Source organism: Syngnathus scovelli, chromosome 3, assembly GCF_024217435.2.
Source record: "Syngnathus scovelli strain Florida chromosome 3, RoL_Ssco_1.2, whole genome shotgun sequence".
In the NCBI taxonomy this organism is placed as follows: Eukaryota; Metazoa; Chordata; class Actinopteri; order Syngnathiformes; family Syngnathidae; genus Syngnathus; species Syngnathus scovelli.
In genome coordinates, this window is record NC_090849.1 from 7,901,689 (window position 1) to 7,922,613 (window position 20,925).

Consider the following 20,925-nt stretch of genomic DNA (forward strand, 5'->3'; position numbering starts at 1 on the left):
CTGACTCTTTATTAAGACATGTTGCTTAGAAAAACCACGCACAATCCCTGGAAGTTCATCAACCGTCAGAAATCTGTCTAAGCATCCTTGGGCTTTCAATGCAGCAACAGTACATGTATACAGTTCATTGCCAACATTAAGAACAGCATCACGGTCAGAGCTGGTCAGGTGATTGAACTCCTGCAAGAAAGCCAGAAATGTAACCTAGTTAGCCACACATTGACTGTTTCTGAATTCTCCATATCTCGGATGAGCTTGGCTGTGAGGTGCCAACGCATACGTTACCAAATGAGGTTGCACAGAAGCCATGGCTGCAGCGGGAATGTCAGGGCACGTTCAGCAGTTTGACAAAGTGGATCATGGCCACGTTTGTCAGTTTCAGAGTGTGGATCATGACCACGTTCAGTTTCAAAATGTGGCTCAAGGCCATGTTCAGTTTCAAAAAGTGTAGTATTGGCACATGTGTCAGGAGTTTCAAAAATTGCAGTATTTGCACGTTCGTAGTTATTATGCCACACTAAAAAAAATCCTGTAAACTTTACAGTAATTAACTGGCAGCAATTGAACAGCAACTTATTGTAAAAACATTTTACAGCAATTAACTGGCAGCAATTAACCAGCAACTTATTGTAAAAACATTTTACAGCAATTAATTGGCAGCAATTAACCAGCAACTTATTGTAAAAACATTTTACAGTGATTAACTGGCAGCAATTAACCAGTAAGTTATTGTAAAAACGCTTTACAGTTATTAACTGGCAGCAATTAACCAGTAACGTACTGTAAATACATATTACAGTAGATGAACTTTACAGTATTGGAGTATTTACTGTAAAGCAAAAAACAGTCAAATACTGTGGTCTTGGTTGTATATACAGTATTAGGTAGTTTAACTGTATGCTACATAACAGTTACATACTGTGATGTCAGTTGCATTTACAGTATTAGTTGTTTAACTGCAGAATGAATATCAATGAAATACTGCGATTTCAGTTGCGTTTACATTACTGCTTTATTTAATGTACAAACAAATGAAGTGGTCATTACCACATACAACATACAATGTAACATACAATACATACAACAGCATTGTATATGGCAATGCAGTACTATGAACAGTAGGTAATCATAGTAAATTAAGTTTCTCACTGTACAATTTAAATGCTGAATCAGTGATTCAATATTAATCATTAATAGAATGACCCATATTCTGAAATAATTCAATTAACTACAGACAAAAAATTTGTTAACGGGATCATGTATTTTTTGGTGAACAGGAACATAAAGCAGATTACCAAACCTTTCAGACAAAACTTCCTTGGGCTTGGACAAAACAGGAGCCCTGAAATTAAAGAAGAAAACACATTAAGAATTATGATGGTGATGTCGGTGTCATGTTAAGATACTTGTTCCTGATAGGAAGTGTGTCACTGGCTGCAGGAACACTCATGCAATTAGCAAGGTTGGAGTTATATTATTAGTAGGGATGTAACGATTACTCGTGAGACGGTTAAAAATCGATTGGAATATGTCGCAAGTTAAATCGGAGAGAAAAAACTATTTCAAACTGGTACGACGTAAATGTGAAATGTTGAATGTGCCATTAAGAATTAATGGGGGAAAAAAACAACCACATGAGTTAACATAACTATTTGAGATGACTTCTTTCAACAAACCATCTTGAACTTTCTATGCAAAAGTTATTATCTGAACCTCACCTATATCTAGTCAGTTAGCCAATTGAACTCCATGAAGCCCCTGATGAAGGAGATCACATGGGGGTTCATGTATGACGTCTTCCTCTTCACCACTCTCCCAGTCTTCCGGCTCATCTGCTCCTTGGCACTGCACTTGGTGGAGTCAGGATTAATTCTGACCAAAAACCTATGAAATGAGTATAGGAGTTACAGGTTGAGACATTATGTACATGTCAACGAGTAATCAGTTAGGAAATCACAACTGTGATTGCGGGGGGATTAATTAAAATAATCGATAAAAATAAATTGTTTTAATTGAATAAATACAATATTGCAGTATTTTATACTTGCATTACATTCATTTTACTATTAAGGGGTGATAATACTGCCTGAATAAGACTTGTTACTCTAGGTATTTACATGATTTCAGTTATGATACAAGTAGTTAGTTGTGAACACAATGGCAGCCAGCAAGAATTCAAACGCTGTGTTGCAATTATCAGAGAGATATAGAAAATGCCAGTGAGAATAAAGTTAGGTATATAATTTCATCAGTTAATACCTCTGAATAAACTCCAGTGTTGTGCAGGCTTCCACCTGATACTCCAGGTTGAAAACATAGTAACAGGCGAAGAGAGTGGCCAAGGCAGTGGTGAAGTCAGCCAGGTGAGCAGCAGGTGGGATGATGACCCTCCTCTCGATCGACAGCATCCACTTTTTCGCAGTCAGGATTGTCTCTCCTTAAAGTCAGACATTACAAAAATCATATTTCACAGCAATCCATTTTATAAATGATCTGCTTCAGGTGAATGACTGTAAAAACTGGGCAGGGAGCATACATATCTTCCACGCAGTACATAAAACAGATAAAAGGAGCAGATATAGTAACTGAGTTGGTGAAAGATGAACAAAAAGTGACATGTATAGCAACCAATCTGAAATAGCAGCAATGACAAACGAGTTGGCTACTAGGGATGAGTGAGTACACCATTATCTGCATCTGTTCGATCAACTAAATTATCAATATCCGTACTCTGAATGGGGCTTAACCCGGAAGTGGGTGTGGTTCAACCCAGAAATAGACTGATCCTGCCCCACAAGTTGTCTTTTTTGCCAGAAATGTATATAAATTGATCAGAAGTTTCTATATGTATTGTTTATTAGAAAACTATTTACATAAAAGCCTCATATTTAGCTTTAGATAAACGTTTTTGATCACAAGAGTCAGAGAAGTATTTACAGAGAAAAATATTCATAAACAGAACATGAATAAACTCTGGAAAATCAATGAACATATGTAGGATTATATAGGTATGAAGTAAAATGCATGAACTTGAGTTTTTGCACTCAACATAGCTTTTTTTTTTTTTGTGTGTTTAGTGTTTCCGCAAGTTGTTTTATTTTTTTTCAAGCGGGGCAGGACAATGTCAAATGCAATGTTCATTATGTGGTCTGAGCGCAAGCGTGAGAGTATCAGTTTATGTGTGTGTGTTCAGGTTTTGAAGTCTGTGTGAGCCTTGTATTACAAGCTGGAAATCCTGACCAGTGAAGAAACAGTGAATGAAGCGAGACGAGCTGCATTCACTACTGTTTCCGAACTAGACTTTCTTTGCTTATGGCCTCTATGTTCAAAGGATTCATTAACATTGTGTACAATGTGAAACTTACCAAGCATGATGATTCTTGGAGTGATGGGGAGAGACAGCTGGGTCTCTGCATCTCCTGGAGTGGTTGTCACCTATGAATGCCAGTAAAGGGGAAAGTTACTTGAAACAAACGAGATGGCATATTATCTCTAGGAAAAAAGAAATTATTTTTTAAATTTGTTGACAAGGAAGCAATGTGCCATATTTTTTGTTTTTCTGATGGTTTGTGCACATTTACATCCCTTGAAAATAGACAATAACAAAGTGCCAGGCTATATCAGTTTTCTCTTAATTCAAATATTGTGTACACAGTGGAGAAGAAACTACACTCAACATGCTCTACAAAATTATTCAGATGGAACCATTGTGGGATAGATGTGGGTTATAGTGTCAGGTGAGGTATATAAATGAATGAAAAGGAAAAAGTGCTTAATCAACAATAACGTAAATGTGCCCTCTTAACAATATACCTGGCCTGAAACCCACTGTATCAAACGATTAACAAACTTAAACTACAAACGCCTAGGAAGACAGGATTTAGTACTTGAACCCAAGTACAAGATGCCATTGAAGGCTCACCAAACTGCAATAAAGTTGGGGGGGGGGGGGATGTTTTCGTAATTAAGGCGCTTACATCAGCAAGAAGAAAAAGTGAATCTTCTTGCTCTTTGAAGTGTGCCAACATCACAAGCATCGCTGATCGGCCATCAGTTCCTTCTTGGTCCTCCTTTCGAGCTTCCTTCAGGACAGCTCTTACTTCCTTCCCCCACCTTGTAATCTGACTTCTGAAGAAATCCAGAAGTCTTTTACCTTTTTTCTCCAAGTCTTCATTCAGTCTTGTGCATATGTCAACATTGGTGAGAGTGGTGAAATGTGCTAATAAGAACTTATGTGAAAAGAGAAATGGCCACTCTTTACCCACATTCAGAATATTTGGGGGAGGGTTTGTGTTGATACATTCCCGCTGTTTGGCATAAGTGATTGCCATTAGGTCTTCGACTCTTCCTCTCTCACTGCCCTTGAGTCCCTCTTGGCTGAATATATCCAACATCTCAAGCTTCTTTTCTTCTAATGATGCTGATGTTTCCCCAGTGACGTCATCTGATGGCGCCGCGTATGGCTGCCACGGTGAGTCGCTCTCTGTTTCTTTGTCTTATTTTGTGTGTTTTCTGTGTCTTCTGCTGTCCATCCCGGATCACTTTTAAAAGAGAAGCACTGTTAAACATCGGTCAGTCTTCTTCTGGTATTTTCTCTCCTGTTCTCTCTGATTCAGACTGTTTGTCGGAGATTTTAGCCGGAGCGGCGGTGCTATACAAGCTAGCGCGACGGCGGCGACGCGGAAAACGAGCGGGAGCCCTCGTAAATCTGAGGCAGAGAGGGTTCCGTTCTGCCCTACCGTCAATTCATCTGGCGAATGTCCGCTCCCTGGCGAACAAGATGGACGAACTGCTGCTCCTCACTTCAAGGAACACGGACTTCAGCAGATCCGCCGCGCTGTGTTTTGTTGAGACGTGGCTTAGCGAACGAACCCCCCACCACGCCATGGAGTTAGCTGGGTTTCGGCTAACGCGTGCAGATCGCAGCGCGGAGCTCTCCGGAAAATCAAAGGGAGGTGGTCTCTGTTTCTACATTAATGAACGTTGGTGTACCGATGTCATGGTGTTGAAAGAGTTTTGCAGCCCTCTCCTAGAAACACTTTTCATAAACTGCCGGCCGTTCTATTCACCACGGGAGTTCTCCTCGATCGTCATGGCGGCTGTTTACATCCCACCACACGCACGTGCGAGTGAAGCCACGCAGATGCTGGCTGACCAGGTGACAGACATGGAGAAACTTCTACCAAATTCACTAATCATTGTTCTGGGTGATCTTAACAGGGCGAACCTCGCACACGAACTCCCCAGATACAGACAGCACATAACGTGTCCCACCAGAGGGGCACAGACACTGGACCACTGCTACACCGTAATTAAGGATGCATACCACTCTGTGGCTCGTGCAGCTTTAGGACTCGCGGACCACTGTCTAGTTCATCTGATCCCTGCCTACAGACAGAAACTAAAAACTTCTAAGCCTGTGGTGAGGACTGTCAGGAAGTGGACAGTGGAGTCAAGGCAGGACCTCCAAGCCTGCTTTGACTGCACCGATTGGAGTGTTTTTGAAGCTGCAAATTCAGACTTGCATGAACTCACACTGTCACATCATACATCAGTTTTTGTGAGGATCTGTGTGTGCAGACTAAAACCTTCTGCACGTACAACGACGACAAACCTTGGTTTACACCGAACCTTAGGAGGCTGCGCAAAGTCAAGGAGGAGGCCTACAGGAGCGGCGACCGGGACCTGTTCAAGCAGACCAGAAACACACTGAACCGAGAGGTCAGGAAAGCCAGGAGGTGTTACGGGGAGAGCCTGGGGAGACACCTCTCTGCCAATCCTGATCCCTCAACAGTGTGGAAAGGCCTGCAGAGCATCACGGGCTTCAAGAAACGAACCCCCCGTCCTGTGGAGAGCCCAAGGCTCGCTGACCAGCTAAACAGGTTCTACTGCAGGTTTGATCGGTCCTCCGACACAACGGGACCTCCTGCAGCACAATCCACACAATCCACATACTCACCTCCCCCCACAACTGCTCTGTCCACACCTCCATCACCGTGGTCACCGACTCTCTCTCTTGCAGAGGCCACACTCCAGATTCGCGAGGAGGAAGTGCGCCAGATGTTCCGGAGACAAAAGATCAGGAAGGCACCGGGCCCAGACGGCGTGTCACCTTCCTGCTTGAAAGTCTGCGCTGAGCAGCTGGCGCCCACCTTTGCACGGATCTTCAACCGTTCCCTGGAGCTGTGTGAGGTGCCCTCGTGCTTCAAGAGCTCCACCATCGTTCCAGTGGCCAAGAAGCCCGCCATCACAGGTATGAATGACTATAGACCTGTTGCACTGACATCTGTGGTCATGAAATCTTTCGAGAGGTTAGTACTGAACCACCTGAAGGATGTCACGGGCCCCCTGCTGGACCCCCTCCAGTTTGCCTACCGGGCAAACAGGTCGGTGGATGATGCGGTCAACATGGGACTGCACTACATCCTGCAACACCTGGACACCCCAGGAAAGTACGCCAGGATCCTGTTTGTGGACTTCAGCTCGGCGTTCAACACCATCGCTCCTGACATCCTCCAACAGAAGCTCATCCAGCTTGCGGTGCCTGCCTCCACCTGTCAGTGGATCACCAGCTTCCTGACCAACAGGAGACAGCGTGTGAGGCTGGGGAGCATCACATCTGACACCCTGACCATCAACACTGGAGCCCCTCAGGGATGCGTCCTCTCCCCACTGCTCTTCTCCCTCTACACCAACGATTTCTCCGCAAGTGACTCTTCCGTGAAGCTCCTGAAGTATGCAGACGACACCACTCTCATCGGACTGATCCAGAACGGTGATGAGACTGCGTACAGACAGGAGGTGGAGCGGCTGGTCCACTGGTGCAGCCAAAACCACCTGGACCTGAACCCGCTCAAGACCGTGGAGATGACAGTGGACTTCAGGCGAGGCCCTTCACCACTTTCACCCCTCACTATCCGCAGTAATACTATTCTCTCATCAGACACCTTCAAGTTCCTGGGAACCACAATCTCTCGGGACCTGAAATGGACCGGCCACATAGACTCTGTCCGGAAGAAGACCCAGCAGAGGCTGTACTTCCTGAGACAGCTCAATAAGTTCAACCTGCCACGGGAGCTGCTGAAGACCTTCTACACTGCCATCATCCAGTCTGTCCTCTGCACCTCCATCACTGTCTGGTTTGGATCGGCCTCCAAACAAGACAAGCACAGACTGCAACGGACAATAAGGACTGCAGAAAAGATAATTGGAATCAACCTCCCATCTATCCAAGACTTGTACCTGTCCAGGACCAGGAAACGTGCAAGTAACATCTCAACAGTCCCTTCGCACCCAGGTTGCAGCCTGTTTGAACTACTCCCCTCCGGACGCCGTTATAGAGCTCTGTACACTAAAACCAGCAGACACAGAGACAGCTTCTTCCCCCAGGCTGTCGCTCTGATGAACTCACACCACTCTTAGAGTCTCAGAGTCATTACTGTGCAATAACATCCCGCTTGCCACACCTTTTTTGTCTACACTGTTTGTACTATGTGTCCTCTCTGCATCCATTGCAGCCTGGTCATCCTAGAAGAGGGACCCTCCCATCTGTGGTCTCTTCTCAAGGTTTCTCATTTCCCCTAGCTGGAGTTTTGAGTTTTTCCTTGCCCTCTTGGGAGTTTAAGATCAGGGGGTGTTTGAGAATATCTTTCGTTCTTCACATGTCCTGAGTGTTGTTGTTAGTCACCTAAATGTTGAACAGAGGCTGTGATTTACCGAAGTCAAATTCCTTGTTTGGCACGCTCAAACATGGCGAATAAAAACTCTTGAATCTTGAATCTGGATAGTTCTCTGGCTGCCAACGAACACACCCATAACTGTCGACTCTTAAGCATGTAGCTACTGTTGGCTGGTCATCATCACCATCCTTATCATCTCTCTGGGTGCGTTTGGGCTTCCTCAGACGGGAAAGAGTGTTGCCACGATTTAAATATTCTACTCTGGTCTTGAGCTGATTTAAAACACTGAAATACCCACATCCAATTAGCTCCCCCTCTTCATTTTTGTCTAAAAAACTATTTGGATATTTTTGAGTTATAGCTTTTGCCACTACCACACACTCTCTGCGAGTAGGGTTCAATGAATGCTCTCTCATTGCATCAACGGTGACTCTTATCAAGTGTTGGCGGTCCACCACAGCTGGCCTCTCACCAGCATCTACTGCTCTTCTAAGAGTCGGCCTCACTTTGTTCCATGGCACCTCAAAACTGTCCACCCATGCAGAGATGGGACTGGTGGGTGATATGGGGCATGTGCTGGAAGAGCCAACTGGCCGTGGCTCAGGCGATGAAGGGCTTAGCTGGGGGTCGGCGGGACCTGCATTACACACATGAGTGAAAGCACACAAATGATTGTGACCAGTTTAATACCACAAAATAATATCCTTCAAATTTTGTATATAACCCCATATTAACATATACAAGTCTGCAAGTACCGTAATTTCCGGACTATAGGTCGTGGTTTTTCTCATAGTTTGGGTGGGGGGGAGACTTATACTCCGGAGCGACTTATATATGTTTTTTTCACTTTTTGGGGCATTTTATGGCTGGTGCGACTTATACTCCGGAGCGACTTATAGTCTGGAAAATACGGGTATATGTTTTTTTTCTACAAATTTTTACTTGATCATTAACACATCACTTACAAGTATAGTTGTCCACTTCCCATGTTATTTTTAGTATATGCTTTTATATCTTTATCTTGAACATATTCAAAACATAAAAATTTGAGAAAAAAATCAAATAAAGCAATTAACACTTTAAAGCGCCATATCCAAGTCCACTGTCTGCTGTATGCACACTTGCTCCATTTTTGCTCCTCTCATATTTGTTTATTTATCATTTATTCAACACTCTTATTTATTAATTGTTTGTGCCTTCTTGTTTTTTTTTTTGTGCTGTTTACTTGTATGTATATTGTGTATATGTATGTTACGTCAGGCCCGTTCTCAGCTCTTCGTTTGTGTTTGTCACGTTAGCATACGTCGTTTAGCCTGTTGTTGCTATCGGTTAGCCTGTTGTTGCTCGTTCATGACTGTTCTTGGTGTGGGATTTTGTCGAATAAATTGCCCCCCAAAATGAGACTTATACTTCGGAGCCACTCATATATGTTTTTTTTTTTTTCACTTTTTGGGGCATTTTACGGCTGGTGCGACTTATACTCCGGAGCGACTTATAGTCCAAAAATTACGGTACTTATTTTGATTATTGAATAATCCATCAATCACTACCTGGAAGAGATTTAAATTCTCTGACATTAAAGTCACAAATTAATGAGCAAAAAACAAACAAAATTGCAGGAAAACTGTCTGCTGTACGCTCACTTGCTCCTTTTTGCTCCTCTTATTTATTTATTTGTTGTGTTATTTATTCATTGTTTATTCAGCACGCTGTTGTTTACTTGTTTGACTTGATTGTCTATTGTGGGCCATGTCTTGTCACCGTGGGATAGGGGGGAACGAAATTTCGGGTTCTTTGTGTGTCTTTGTCATGTGGAGAAATTGACAATAAAGCTGACTTTGACTTTAATATGCTCTGACATTATGAAGTCATAATTCAGTGATGTTTTTTCTGTTTCTTTATTTGTTTACATCTTTGAAATAAGGATTACTAAACTAAACTAATGTTAATTGAAGCAATGTAATCTCACCTTTCACCTTGAATGAACTGCAGATCATCTGGTACTTCAACACCTACTTTGGTCACCAACTCATTGACCAAAGTTTCAAGTTTCACTTCATCTAGCTGTGGTAGTGCCGTCTGTATTGCCTTCTTAATGGAGTCCATTACTCATTCTTCTGAAACACAGAATGATGCAGAGCAACAAGATTAAGACCAAATCGTTTATATACAGAAAGAGGGTAATAATCTGCAAGCGTGTCCACAGTCAAACACTGATACTGTGCTTCAGAGTTGCTTTGTAAGCAATACACACCAAGATCCACAACTGGTACAGATTGATAATGCTCGACAACAAAATATATGTTTGACTCATTTATCAGTATCAACAGTATTTTCCCAAATAGACACCCTGTGTCATTTTGGTCCACTACAACAGTTAAGCCTCTTTTGTACAGAGTGCCTTTGAAAGTGACAGAGGGTGTTTCAATTGTGTGTTCCGGGCAGAGACCCTTAAGACTGACAGCTCTCTGAATGCCTATCTGGTACAGTTGGTCATCAAATCTACTTGGTTGGCCCATTTGCAGAGTTGGTGGAAATAAGCTACCAGTATGTAAATATGCTTGTAGCAACTGGTGTCTTTCTGCTAAGGTACTGCAGAGATTTTTAAAGTTATGCAGTTTTCTTGCACATTGCTTGAAATACGAGTGCTTGCTTTCAAAGCGCAATGTCCACAACCTAATGAGGGGACCAAACCGAAGAATGAGTTCTGGGTAATGGACAAGATAGTGGTGCTTGGCCTTTAGTGTATTTTCTGGGAATGTGGCAGTTCTAAGATGGATGTATTCCTCAATGAGAATCTTAAGATATGCCACTTGGTTGGTATGGATCTTGGGTGCACAAATCAAATCCACAATTTCTCTGAGCTTTAAGCATAACTGCCATGTTAGGGTTTTCCAGGTTATCTTTATCGTAGGATTATGTTGGAATGTAAACTATAATGATTAAATCAATCTTGTCTTGCCCTCACAATGCAGAGTAAGATGAAGTGGTTGCTTCCTCTGCTTGATTGACCAGCTGCAGGGGAAGCAATCAAAGTTGTTCTGTTTCCCACAACAGTGTAAAACACCCCCTGCTCTGATGTTATCAGAGGCCGGGGGTTCACCAAACCTGTCCACTCTCACCCCCACTCTGTTCCTCCTAATAAATATGCCCTTGCAGGGAGGAGACTTTCAGACTTCATTCTAGAGCGAGTGAACTCTCCACCTGCAGGTGTCTAAAAGAACTTGCCTGTCTCCCGTGTGGTTCTTGCAAAATAAATTGGAGTGAGCAAATCTCTAACATGCTACACCTCATCATCAAGTGGATTTTTGATTCTGTCTCCAACCAGAATAGGAAGGAGACGTAAGAAGCACCAGTTTTGAGCAGCATGCCCTCCCAACTTCTCTCCATCAGATTTTACCTCACATGGTTTGTTATTTGAATCACTGCCTAAAGTCCCAATGATCATCGTCACACACACATCTGGGTGTGGTGAAATTTGTCCTCTGCATTTAACCCATCCCCATGTGATTTTGATCCATCCCCTGGGGGAGAGGGGAGCAGTGAGCAGCAGCGGTGCCGCGCTCGGGAATCATTTGGTGATCTAACCCCCCAATTCCAACCCTTAATGCTGAGTGCCAAGCAGGGAGGCAATGGGTCCCATTTTTATAGTCTTTGGTATGACCCGGCCGGGGTTTGAACCCACAACCTTCCAGTCTCAGGGCGGACACTCTACTACTAGGCCACTGAGCTGGTTAAGGTAGTGGGTATGTGAACTGAGATATAGTCTGATTCAGTTGACCATAGGTGAAGTGTTTTCCCACATTCACCAAGTGTTTAATGTACATTCCAAGATCAAATGAAACAACACCTTCGAACAGGCCATGACCCAGACATGGAGGGAGTCCTGGCTGGCAAACATGATATTTCAACTGATTGAAAACTGAGTCAAACTTTATTCCATTGGTCATTTCCTGGTTTGAGGCTACCTGTGCCACACTCTTTTTGTAACTCTCAATGGTTCTTTTAGGACCAGATTTGGTGGGATCTGTGTGGAAAGATTCTCTATCTATGACACAGTACCGGCAAAAATGTGTGCTTTTACTGAAGTTTTCAGTAAACCCACCAATACTGTGTGACCCCAGATTATCTCCAGTAATGGCAATCACAGAGCCTTTTATCTTCTCCCCATCACCATAATCAATTCCACTTTCCTCGATTTGTTTTAAGTCACTGACTAAAGTGGAGAATACTTTTTTTTGTCCGAAAAATTTGAAATCCTCCTCTCTGCACAACAAGTTGCATTGGATCAATGGAAGACCGGTTGTGTGGCGCAATCTCTGCAAGTGTCAAGTACATAGCCAATATTTTGTGTTTTTTTCTGCCTGAGCCCAGCGGGTTCACAACTTCAAACGAATCCTGATACAAGATGATCGACAATGAAGATGGTGATTCTTGAAAAAGTATATTATCTTTCACGTTTCTACCATCTCGCACGTCTTCAAGAACATCAGGAGTAGTTCCTGTGTCAGCTATAGCTTGCTCTTTAACAGAGCTTTGACTGATGAGTGATTTGATTGTATCCTTGATGGGCACATACTGATAGAACCTCTCTTTGCCTTTAGCATCAATGCCTAAGTAAGTCTTTGCTGGCTCAACATACTTAAATCTGCTCTTAAAGAAGGTTTTACGAAGTTGATCTGTTCTAAACACTCCTTCATTGCACATTTTCAGAAGGTTATCTTTTGAGAGATCATCAAGGAGCCTCTTAATATCACTTTCAGACACATTCAGCTTTGTTAATTCTTCATGCATCCTAGACAAAAGATAAGTCAGACCAGTGTTGTGGACCTCTTGTATTTCCTCTATTATGGTCTGAATTGTACTGGCTGGTAGCAGCATTTTAGCCTGTATTCGGAGATAAAACATGGCCAGATTGTTCATAAAATCATGTGTGTCCACTTCATCATGTGTGTCATCATCAACAATTGTCTCAAAAGTTTGACCAAGTTCACAGTCTGATGGCGTATTCATGCAGGCACTAGTAATGTTAGTAGCACTGGTAGAAGTATGGCCACTACATGGAGAACTAGAGGTCTTTTTGTGCTTCCGGCTCAAGTGTGAGGAAAAGGATGAGCGGACATGAAAATACCTTGAACAGTTAGTAAAGGGGCATGACACTTTTTTGCCATCTTTGATATGCCAATGAAGATGTTCAATGAAGGTTGAAAAATTTGCTGACATAAAGCTACAACCTTCAACAGTGCAAGCCAAGTCAACTCCATCAATTTGCCTTTCAAGTCCTGGTTTAGCTGTCTTCTTGTGAGAGCGGTACATGTGAGCTTGAAGGGCGCCACGTGTGTGACAAGTGGCAAAGCATTCTGCTACCCCACATGGAAATCTGAAGTTAGCTAAATGTCTGTGAATCCTCAAATGACGAAAAAATGCAGGGATTGAAGCTGTGGTGAAATTACAGTACTTGCATGAGTAATTCATTTTGATGTATTACTATTTTATTTTATTACTTATAGTGAAAGTGCTGGTAGGCTTACTTATCAAGTGTCTGGACGTCGCGGAGTGTGCTTGGTGTGCCGCCGCCAGGACGAAAACCCACACGAGGCAGAAGGTGGAGAAAATAAACAGGCGGTAAGATACTCTTGTTGTGATCGCGATTTGTCCCGTTTAGTTTGACGTGATTGACAAACCGAAGCAAGACTGCTGAAATCTCTTGATCCTCATTAGATAAATTCAGGTCAGCCCATATCAGCCCATGTCTACGGAAGATGATTAGGGTCAGTTAAGAAAAAAAACAAAAGGGGTGACAGGATTCTGACTTTTTTTTCTCTTCCGTACATGTCCGCCAGTGAAAAAGAAAAGAACTTAATGTTGATGATTAAAAAATGCCATGGTGAGTCATTGAATTAAAAGTCAATGATTATATGAAATTATATGATAATTATTGATTTTATTATGAGATATATTATATATAATATATATCTGTATACATATATGTATATACATATTAGACAAATAATTTTAATATAAATTTAAATATCAACTTTCAATGTTCATTCATCAACGACATTGACAATAAAATTACAGTAGTTTACTTTTCTATTTACAGTACTATACAGGCTATTGTGGATTTTTTACAGTAACGCTTCGACTACTGTGTTTTTCACTATACTACTTATCCTACTGTGATTTTGTCATGTTTACGAGGTTTAACTGTAAAAATTACAGCATTCAACTGTAATAATCATACACAGTAAGGTTACTGTGTTTAATACAGTAAGTAACTGTAGATTTCACAGCCAATTTTAACAGTGGACATTGACAATAAAATTACAGTAGTTTACTTTTCTGTTTACAGTACTATACTGGCTATTGATTTATTTACAGTAATGCTTCGAGTACTGCGTTTCTCACTGTAATACTTATCCTACTGTGATTTTGTCATGTTTACGAGGTGTAACTGTAACAATTACAGCATTCTATTGTAATAATCATACACAGTAAGGTTACTGTGTTTAATACAGTAAGTAACTGTAGATTTCACAGCCAATTTTAACAGTGCAGGTAGGTAAGGTTGGATCACTGCATGTAACTGGTGAAGGGGAGCATCGACGTTTGGCACGTCGCTCCCAGCTCAACTTTACAGCCTGGGATCGCCTTCCTTTCCTCGGCATGTCAGGTTCTCAAGGATGTGAGATAGAAGGAAGACAGAAGACAAAAGATAGCGCAGCCACAGGTCCCTGGACCGTCGCAGAACCACAGGTCATGGAGCTCTGCAGGAAAAAAATAAAAATAAATAAATAATCTACAATTAGTCATGCTTTCAATTTACAACTAACTCAAAGCAAAAATACATTATAATTGATTAATTTATTTATTAAAAGAAGGACAAAAGATAGAGCAGCCACAAGGTATAGGGGGTCAGCCACAGGTCCCTGGACCGTCGCAGAACTACATGTCCACAGAGCGTCGCAGAACCACAGGTCATGGAGCTCTGCAGGAAAAAAATAAAAATAAATCAATAATCTACAATTTAATTAGTCATGCTTTCAATTTACAACTAACTCAAAGCAAAATTACATTATAATTGATTAATTTATTTATTAAAAGAAGACATTACATGAACATTGGAAAAATCAGATGCATAACTGTTTTAGCTGTAATTTTAACTTGTATACAAGAGGCTTATTAGTGAGAAGAATGTGGTACAAATGAATTTGTGGGTGGTATAGCATATCGTGAAAATATTACGGCACAATAGTTACAATAGCAGCAAGGAAATAAAATGTGATGATGTACAGTGATGGCCACAAGAAAGGGTACACGGGGTCAGCCACAAGTCCCCGGAGCGTCACAGAACTACGTCGCAGAACCACAGGTCATGGAGCTCTGCAGGAAAAAAAGAACAAATAGCAATAATCTACAATGTAATGAGTTATGCTTTGAATTTACAACTAACTCAAGCCAAAAGTACATTTTAATTGAGTAATTTATTTATTAAAAGAACACATTACATAAACAGGAAAAATCAGACGCAAAACTGTTTTAACTGTAGTTTTAACTTGTATACAAGAGGCTTATTAGTGAGAAGAATGTGGTACAAATTAATTTGTGGGTGGTATAGCACATCTTGAAAATATTATGCCACAATGTAATGATGTACAGTGATGGTTTCTGTCGCACTAGAGTTTATGAGATGGAGAAAGTGAAACTTTGATTATGGCGTAAGCATGTCTAACTTACAGTATACAATGTTACCTCAATGTACAAATGTAAATGGTACAGTGACCCCAATTATAACATAAAATAATGCTAAACTAATAATTTGCTCCTGGATGCTTCTTTTGTATCTGATCAGGTATAAGTAATTTTGTCATCCAGCATGGGAAAAGACACCTAGGTTTTGAACTTCAGTGCTCACTACTTAACCAAAAGCACAATAACAATACATAAGCATAGTAATCAAAATTAAACAAACCACTGACTAAAATACAGAAACAGTGGCCAAATTTAATCACGGTTTCAAAACTATCATCACAGGAACTTGAAATACAATCGCTTTATAATGATGATAACATAAAATTGACTGACTGAAAAGACAGAAAGGGGAAAAAATAATTAAGTGACATTTCCACAATGCTTTGAATGTATTTTATGGTTACAAATACTGAGTTGAAAATACCAAGATGGAAAAAATGAAGCATTGATCAAGGTGTTGGCATTGCTAACATACAGGGAGACAGTGGTAGCTCAATATACAAATGTAATTGGTTCATACTTTTACAATGACATACTAGGATAATCGAGCAAGAAGGGAAAAAAATGACAAGACTGGGATGAGATTTCAACATCATCACGACCAGATTAAGTCACGGTGCCGAGATTGAAAGTCAATATTTCCTAACTAGTCAAAAACAGCTTTTAATTATACAGTAGTCACAATGCACAACTGTAGTACTAATGATAATTGATCATAATATTTTTAATGTTATTTAACTTTATACCAAACTTCAACACTACAAAGAACGCACAATTGAGGATGGGTGTGTGCTACACAAATCATTTGCTCCTGGATGGTTCTTTTGTATGAGATCAGGTATAAGTAATTTTGTCATCTGGCATGAGAAAAGACACCTGCATTTTGAACTTCAGTGCTCAGTACTTAACCAAAAGCACAATACAAAATACATAAGCAGAGTCATCATAATTAAACAAGCCATTGACTAAATACAGAAAGAGTGACATTGAGTGACCAAAATTAATCACTGTTTCAAAACTATCATCACAGGAACCTGAAATAGAATCGCTTTATCATGATTATAACATATAAAATTGATTGACTGAATCATTGTTATATGACCACAGTATTTTTAAAAGCCAGAACATGTCTAATTTACATCTAGACATGATTTTTAATCTCATGACAGCCTCAAATGTTAGCATGATGCCACATGATTACTTTTAATCCCTTCATGATTTAAAATCTCACCTCACGTTTGGATGGCGAGTTGTGTTATTCATTCATAAACAGCAACGACAACAACAATTTTTTTCTATGCATACATTTCATTGACATTTGTACAATGCTGTGAACAAATACATTGTAGTTACAAATACTATGTTAACTTTAGCAATAAAAATAAAATATTGAAAAAATACAGAATAATAAGCCATTGGCTATGTTGGGGAGCCTGAGGACTGTATTCGGCTGGGGCTGGGATGTCTATGCTCTATTCAGCCCCAGGTGTCGGTCAGAACACAGGAGGGAAGACGTGGTTTGGTTTTGATTGCTTTACTGGATCATAAGGGCATACAGGCAAATTGGCAAAGGCACACGTTTTGTCATAATAATATGAGAGCAGGTGTTCATATAGTAGTGTTCATGGGTGAGTCTTTGGGTGTGTGAATGTGATTCTTGTGTACGATTATGGTATGAAGCGTGTAAAAGGTGTGTGGGATGTGTTTTATGTATGTGTGTGTGTGTGTGTGTGTGTGTGTGGGGGGGGGGGGGGGGGGGGGGGTTCTGCAACAGACAGTAACACAAGTCAACGCGCGACTTCTGACGTCACACAACACTAATAGACGGCACACATCACATTACTGCACGTAACGGTTCCGCCATACTAAATAAACATAAATTAAGTACTCGAGACAACACACCAAACATAAGTCATCGAGACAAGAAAACATACTTGTTGGCGACCGTTAGCCGCAGTGGAGCTACGTAGCGGCTACTCGTGTGATGCGAAGAAAACTTAAAGGAGCGCGCCGAAGCTACCAACCAAACGGCGCACACACGAAACAATCTGGGATCAGACAAACAGCACAACAGTAAACAGGAGTAACACTTAAATGTCTATACTCAGTTTTTGGCAAATACGTACACGATCACAGCAAGTCTCTGTCGATAACCGCCGTCTGTGACTTACCACTGCGCGCGGGCTGCAACAATCGCGATAAGCGGATATAACTCACGCGAGACTTGGCGTGGTGACGTGACTTTCCAACGCAACAATCAACCCCAAAATGTACATTGATTTTTAAACATAGGACACTGAAACACAACCTGTTGTCAAGATGTGTTGTTTGTCTACTAAACATCAAAATTTATTTATTTTACAGTATGCTTAAGAATAATGAAAACCATTGTGTTCGATATAAGTGTGGCTGGCATCCAAGTAAACGCGAGGGAAAAGAAAACGACAATATGACGTCATATTCGGTCGCCGTGCGGCACCGTAAACATCCCGATTAAATAAACACATTTATATACATATCGTTGGATTCTGTCCACAATTTAGGGAGCGCGTTATCTGCGCCTCACGGCAAAAGCCTTTGCCAATCACCTGTTATCCAATTTACTCACTGCGTGCTCGTTTGATTTCTTCAGATTTAGGAAAATGCAAAGACACTGAAGCAGAAATTAGACTTAGACAGATTGGTTGAGTTCAATCACAATTCTTGTTCAAAAAGCTCTGTTTTCAGGAAAGTACAATACAGCGCTGGGCCCTTCAAGAGCGGAAAGTCTCCATTCAGAAAAGGCAAAGTCCAAGGTTGTTAGATCAGTTTTATATTCAGTAGCACATTGTGGGCTGGGATTGATGGGCGATGAGTCTTCGGGGTGGGGCAAGTTCGAAGGAGAGTCTGCTTCCATGGGAGTGGTGCTGGTTATGGGCGATTCGGTGTGTTGGTGGGGGGCTGTTGGTGTGTGTGTGTGTGTGTGTGTGTGTGTGTGTGGAGGGGGCTGTTGTCTTCCATCCCGTCTCTCGGCCTTGGCGATCATCTTTGGCCGAGTTCTCGGGTGGCTCCTTCTGGCACCCACTGGTTTTATCTCCACGTGACCTTCCTGTGAACATTCTTCTCCAATCTTGGACATACACTGTCGTACCGCATTCAACCGTATCTTTTCTTTGTTAGACAAACTATTTCCCTTTGTGCAGAGCGTTCAGTAGTAATCAAAAACTGGCGTCTAGCATTAGTCAAAACATAAGATACAATCAAGTACTGAACGGTCAAGACGACTCTGGCCGTGTCCATGATTCAGAGAAAAAACATCAGGCATGCATTCCACAGTTCCTTAAGGGTCATTAAGCTATTTAGGCAATATATCAAAAGTCATTTGTTATTTCAAAGTCCTCAGAAATATATATATCAGATCATAAAGTTATAAAAACCTTTCTCATCACCACTTATCAAAAATGTCTATGAAAGTTGGAATGGGTTGAATCGGTTGAACAATGTAGAAATTAGAGTAGAAAAATGAAATTTTGGGTAATTTGGTTGAATTTCAAATTTGGAATTTTTGGTAGGTGGGACGTTGTGCAATAGGTAGGCAAAAGAAGAACAGTTGAAAGTTGGAATGGGTAGAATCGGTTGAAAAATGTAGAAATTAGAGTAGAAAAACGAAATTTAGAAAAATTTGATTGAATTTCAAATTTGGAATTTTTGGCAAATGGGAAGTTGTGGAATAGGTTGGCAAAAGATGAACAGTTGAAAGTTGGAATGAGTTGAATCGGTTGAAAAATGTAGAAGTTAGAGTAGAAGAACGAAATTTTGGAGAATTTGGTTGAATTTCAAATTTAAAAATTTTTGGTAGGTGAGAAGTTGTGGAATAGGCAGGCAAAAGATGAACAGTTGAAAGTTGGAATGGGTTGAATCGGTTGAAAAACGTAGAAGTTAGAGTAAAAAAACAAAATTTTGTAGAATTTGGTTGAATTTCAAATTTGAAAATTTTGAATATTTGGTATGTGAGAAGTTGTGGAATAGGCAGGCAAAAGATGAACAGTTGAAAGTTGGAATGGGTTGAATCGGTTGAAAAATGTAGAAATTAGAGTAGAAAAATGAAATTACGAAGAATTTGGTTGAATTTCAAATTTGAAAATTTGGAATTTTTTTGTAAGTGGGAAGTTGTGGAATAGGTAGGCAAAAGATGAACAGTTGGAAGTTGGAATGGGTTGAATTGGTCGAAAAATGTAGAAATTAGAGGTGAAAAACGAAATTTCGTGAAATTTTGTCGAAATTTTTAACGTGAAAACGTGAAATTTTTGAATTTGGGAATTTTGGGAATGTCGAGAATCATTCCGAATGTGGTTTGAATGTGCTGAATGAGGTGAATTTAAAAGGGGAATGACGTAAATGTGAAATGTCGAATCTGCCATTGAGAATGAATGGGGAAAAATTTGTCGTAAATTCGCGAATTTTGCAAAATCGGAAAATTTTCGGAACGAGAAAAATGGAAGCGCTCATCTCGTGAATATTTGGAATACGTCAAAAGTGGAACGGAGTGAATCGGATGAATTATGTGGAAGAAGAAGCGGGACAAAAAAGTGGCGGGAATAAAATAGAAGAATAATAATAACTAGAAAATGCAATTTCTGGAGAAATTGCGTGTGAAGGCGAAGACTTTGAATCACTTCTTGGGGAATGATGGCGAATGATGTTGAAATGAGTTGAATTTCTTGAGAAATGTGGAAAATAGAAGTGTAATACTAAATTTTGGAGAATTTGGTTGAATTTCAAATTTGAAGTTTGGAATTTGTGGTAAGTGGGAGGTTGTGGAATAGGTAGGCAAAAGATGAACAGTTGAATGTTGGAACGGGTTGAATCGGTTAAAAAATGTAGACGTGAGAGCAAATGTTGAATCTCCATAGAGAATGAATGGGAATTAAAAGAAAAAGCAATTGCGCCAAAATATTTTGAAATTTGGAACAAAACGAAAATAAATAGCTTCAGGAGGTTCACTTTTGGAGTTAAAATGTTGAAATGGGTTCAATCGGACAAAAAATGCAAAAGTTAGCGACTAATGTAGCTATTTAGGGCAGTTAATGTTGAAATAAGGTCACTTCCGGGGTGATTTGGGTCACTTCCGGTCTATTTGGGTCACTTCCGGTTTGAGTAGAGGCACTTCCGGTCTAGCCGAGGTCACTTCCGGTTTATTTGGGGTCACTTCCGGTTTAAAAAGGTCACTTCCGGTTTAAAAAGGTCACTTCCGGTTTGATTTGGGGTCACTTCCGGTTTACCTAAGGTCACTTCCTGTTGACCTAAGGTCACTTCCGGTTCGATTTGGGGCACTTCAAGTTCATTCTAGGGTCATTGGGAGCACTTCAGGGTCAATCCAAGATGGCCGCCACACTGGAAGTGGGGGTCAAGGGTTGAATTGTGTAAGCATAGTGGAAGTGGGGGTGAAGGGGGTGAATATGGTAAGGATGAGGTGACCAAAGTGAATAAAGTTGGAATGGGTTGAATCGGTTGA

The 20,925-nt window shown here is 40.9% G+C and overlaps 1 protein-coding gene across 1 annotated transcript; it reads right to left on the minus strand.

Moving 5' to 3' along the window:
- Nucleotides 1-1,001: 1,001 nt before the first annotated feature.
- LOC137840145 (uncharacterized) lies at nucleotides 1,002-20,681 on the minus strand. Its single transcript, XM_068650124.1, has 11 exons — nucleotides 17,558-20,681; nucleotides 14,973-15,062; nucleotides 14,582-14,667; nucleotides 13,211-14,446; nucleotides 9,649-9,796; nucleotides 7,694-8,316; nucleotides 3,978-4,493; nucleotides 3,366-3,435; nucleotides 2,260-2,437; nucleotides 1,719-1,884; nucleotides 1,002-1,342 (listed from the first exon to the last, which is right to left on the minus strand). Exons 5-10 carry the CDS (start codon nucleotides 9,674-9,676, stop codon nucleotides 1,725-1,727), a joined length of 1,575 nt encoding a protein of 524 aa, XP_068506225.1. The 5' UTR covers nucleotides 9,677-9,796; nucleotides 13,211-14,446; nucleotides 14,582-14,667; nucleotides 14,973-15,062; nucleotides 17,558-20,681; the 3' UTR covers nucleotides 1,002-1,342; nucleotides 1,719-1,724.
- Between the last annotated feature and the right edge of the window lie 244 nt (nucleotides 20,682-20,925).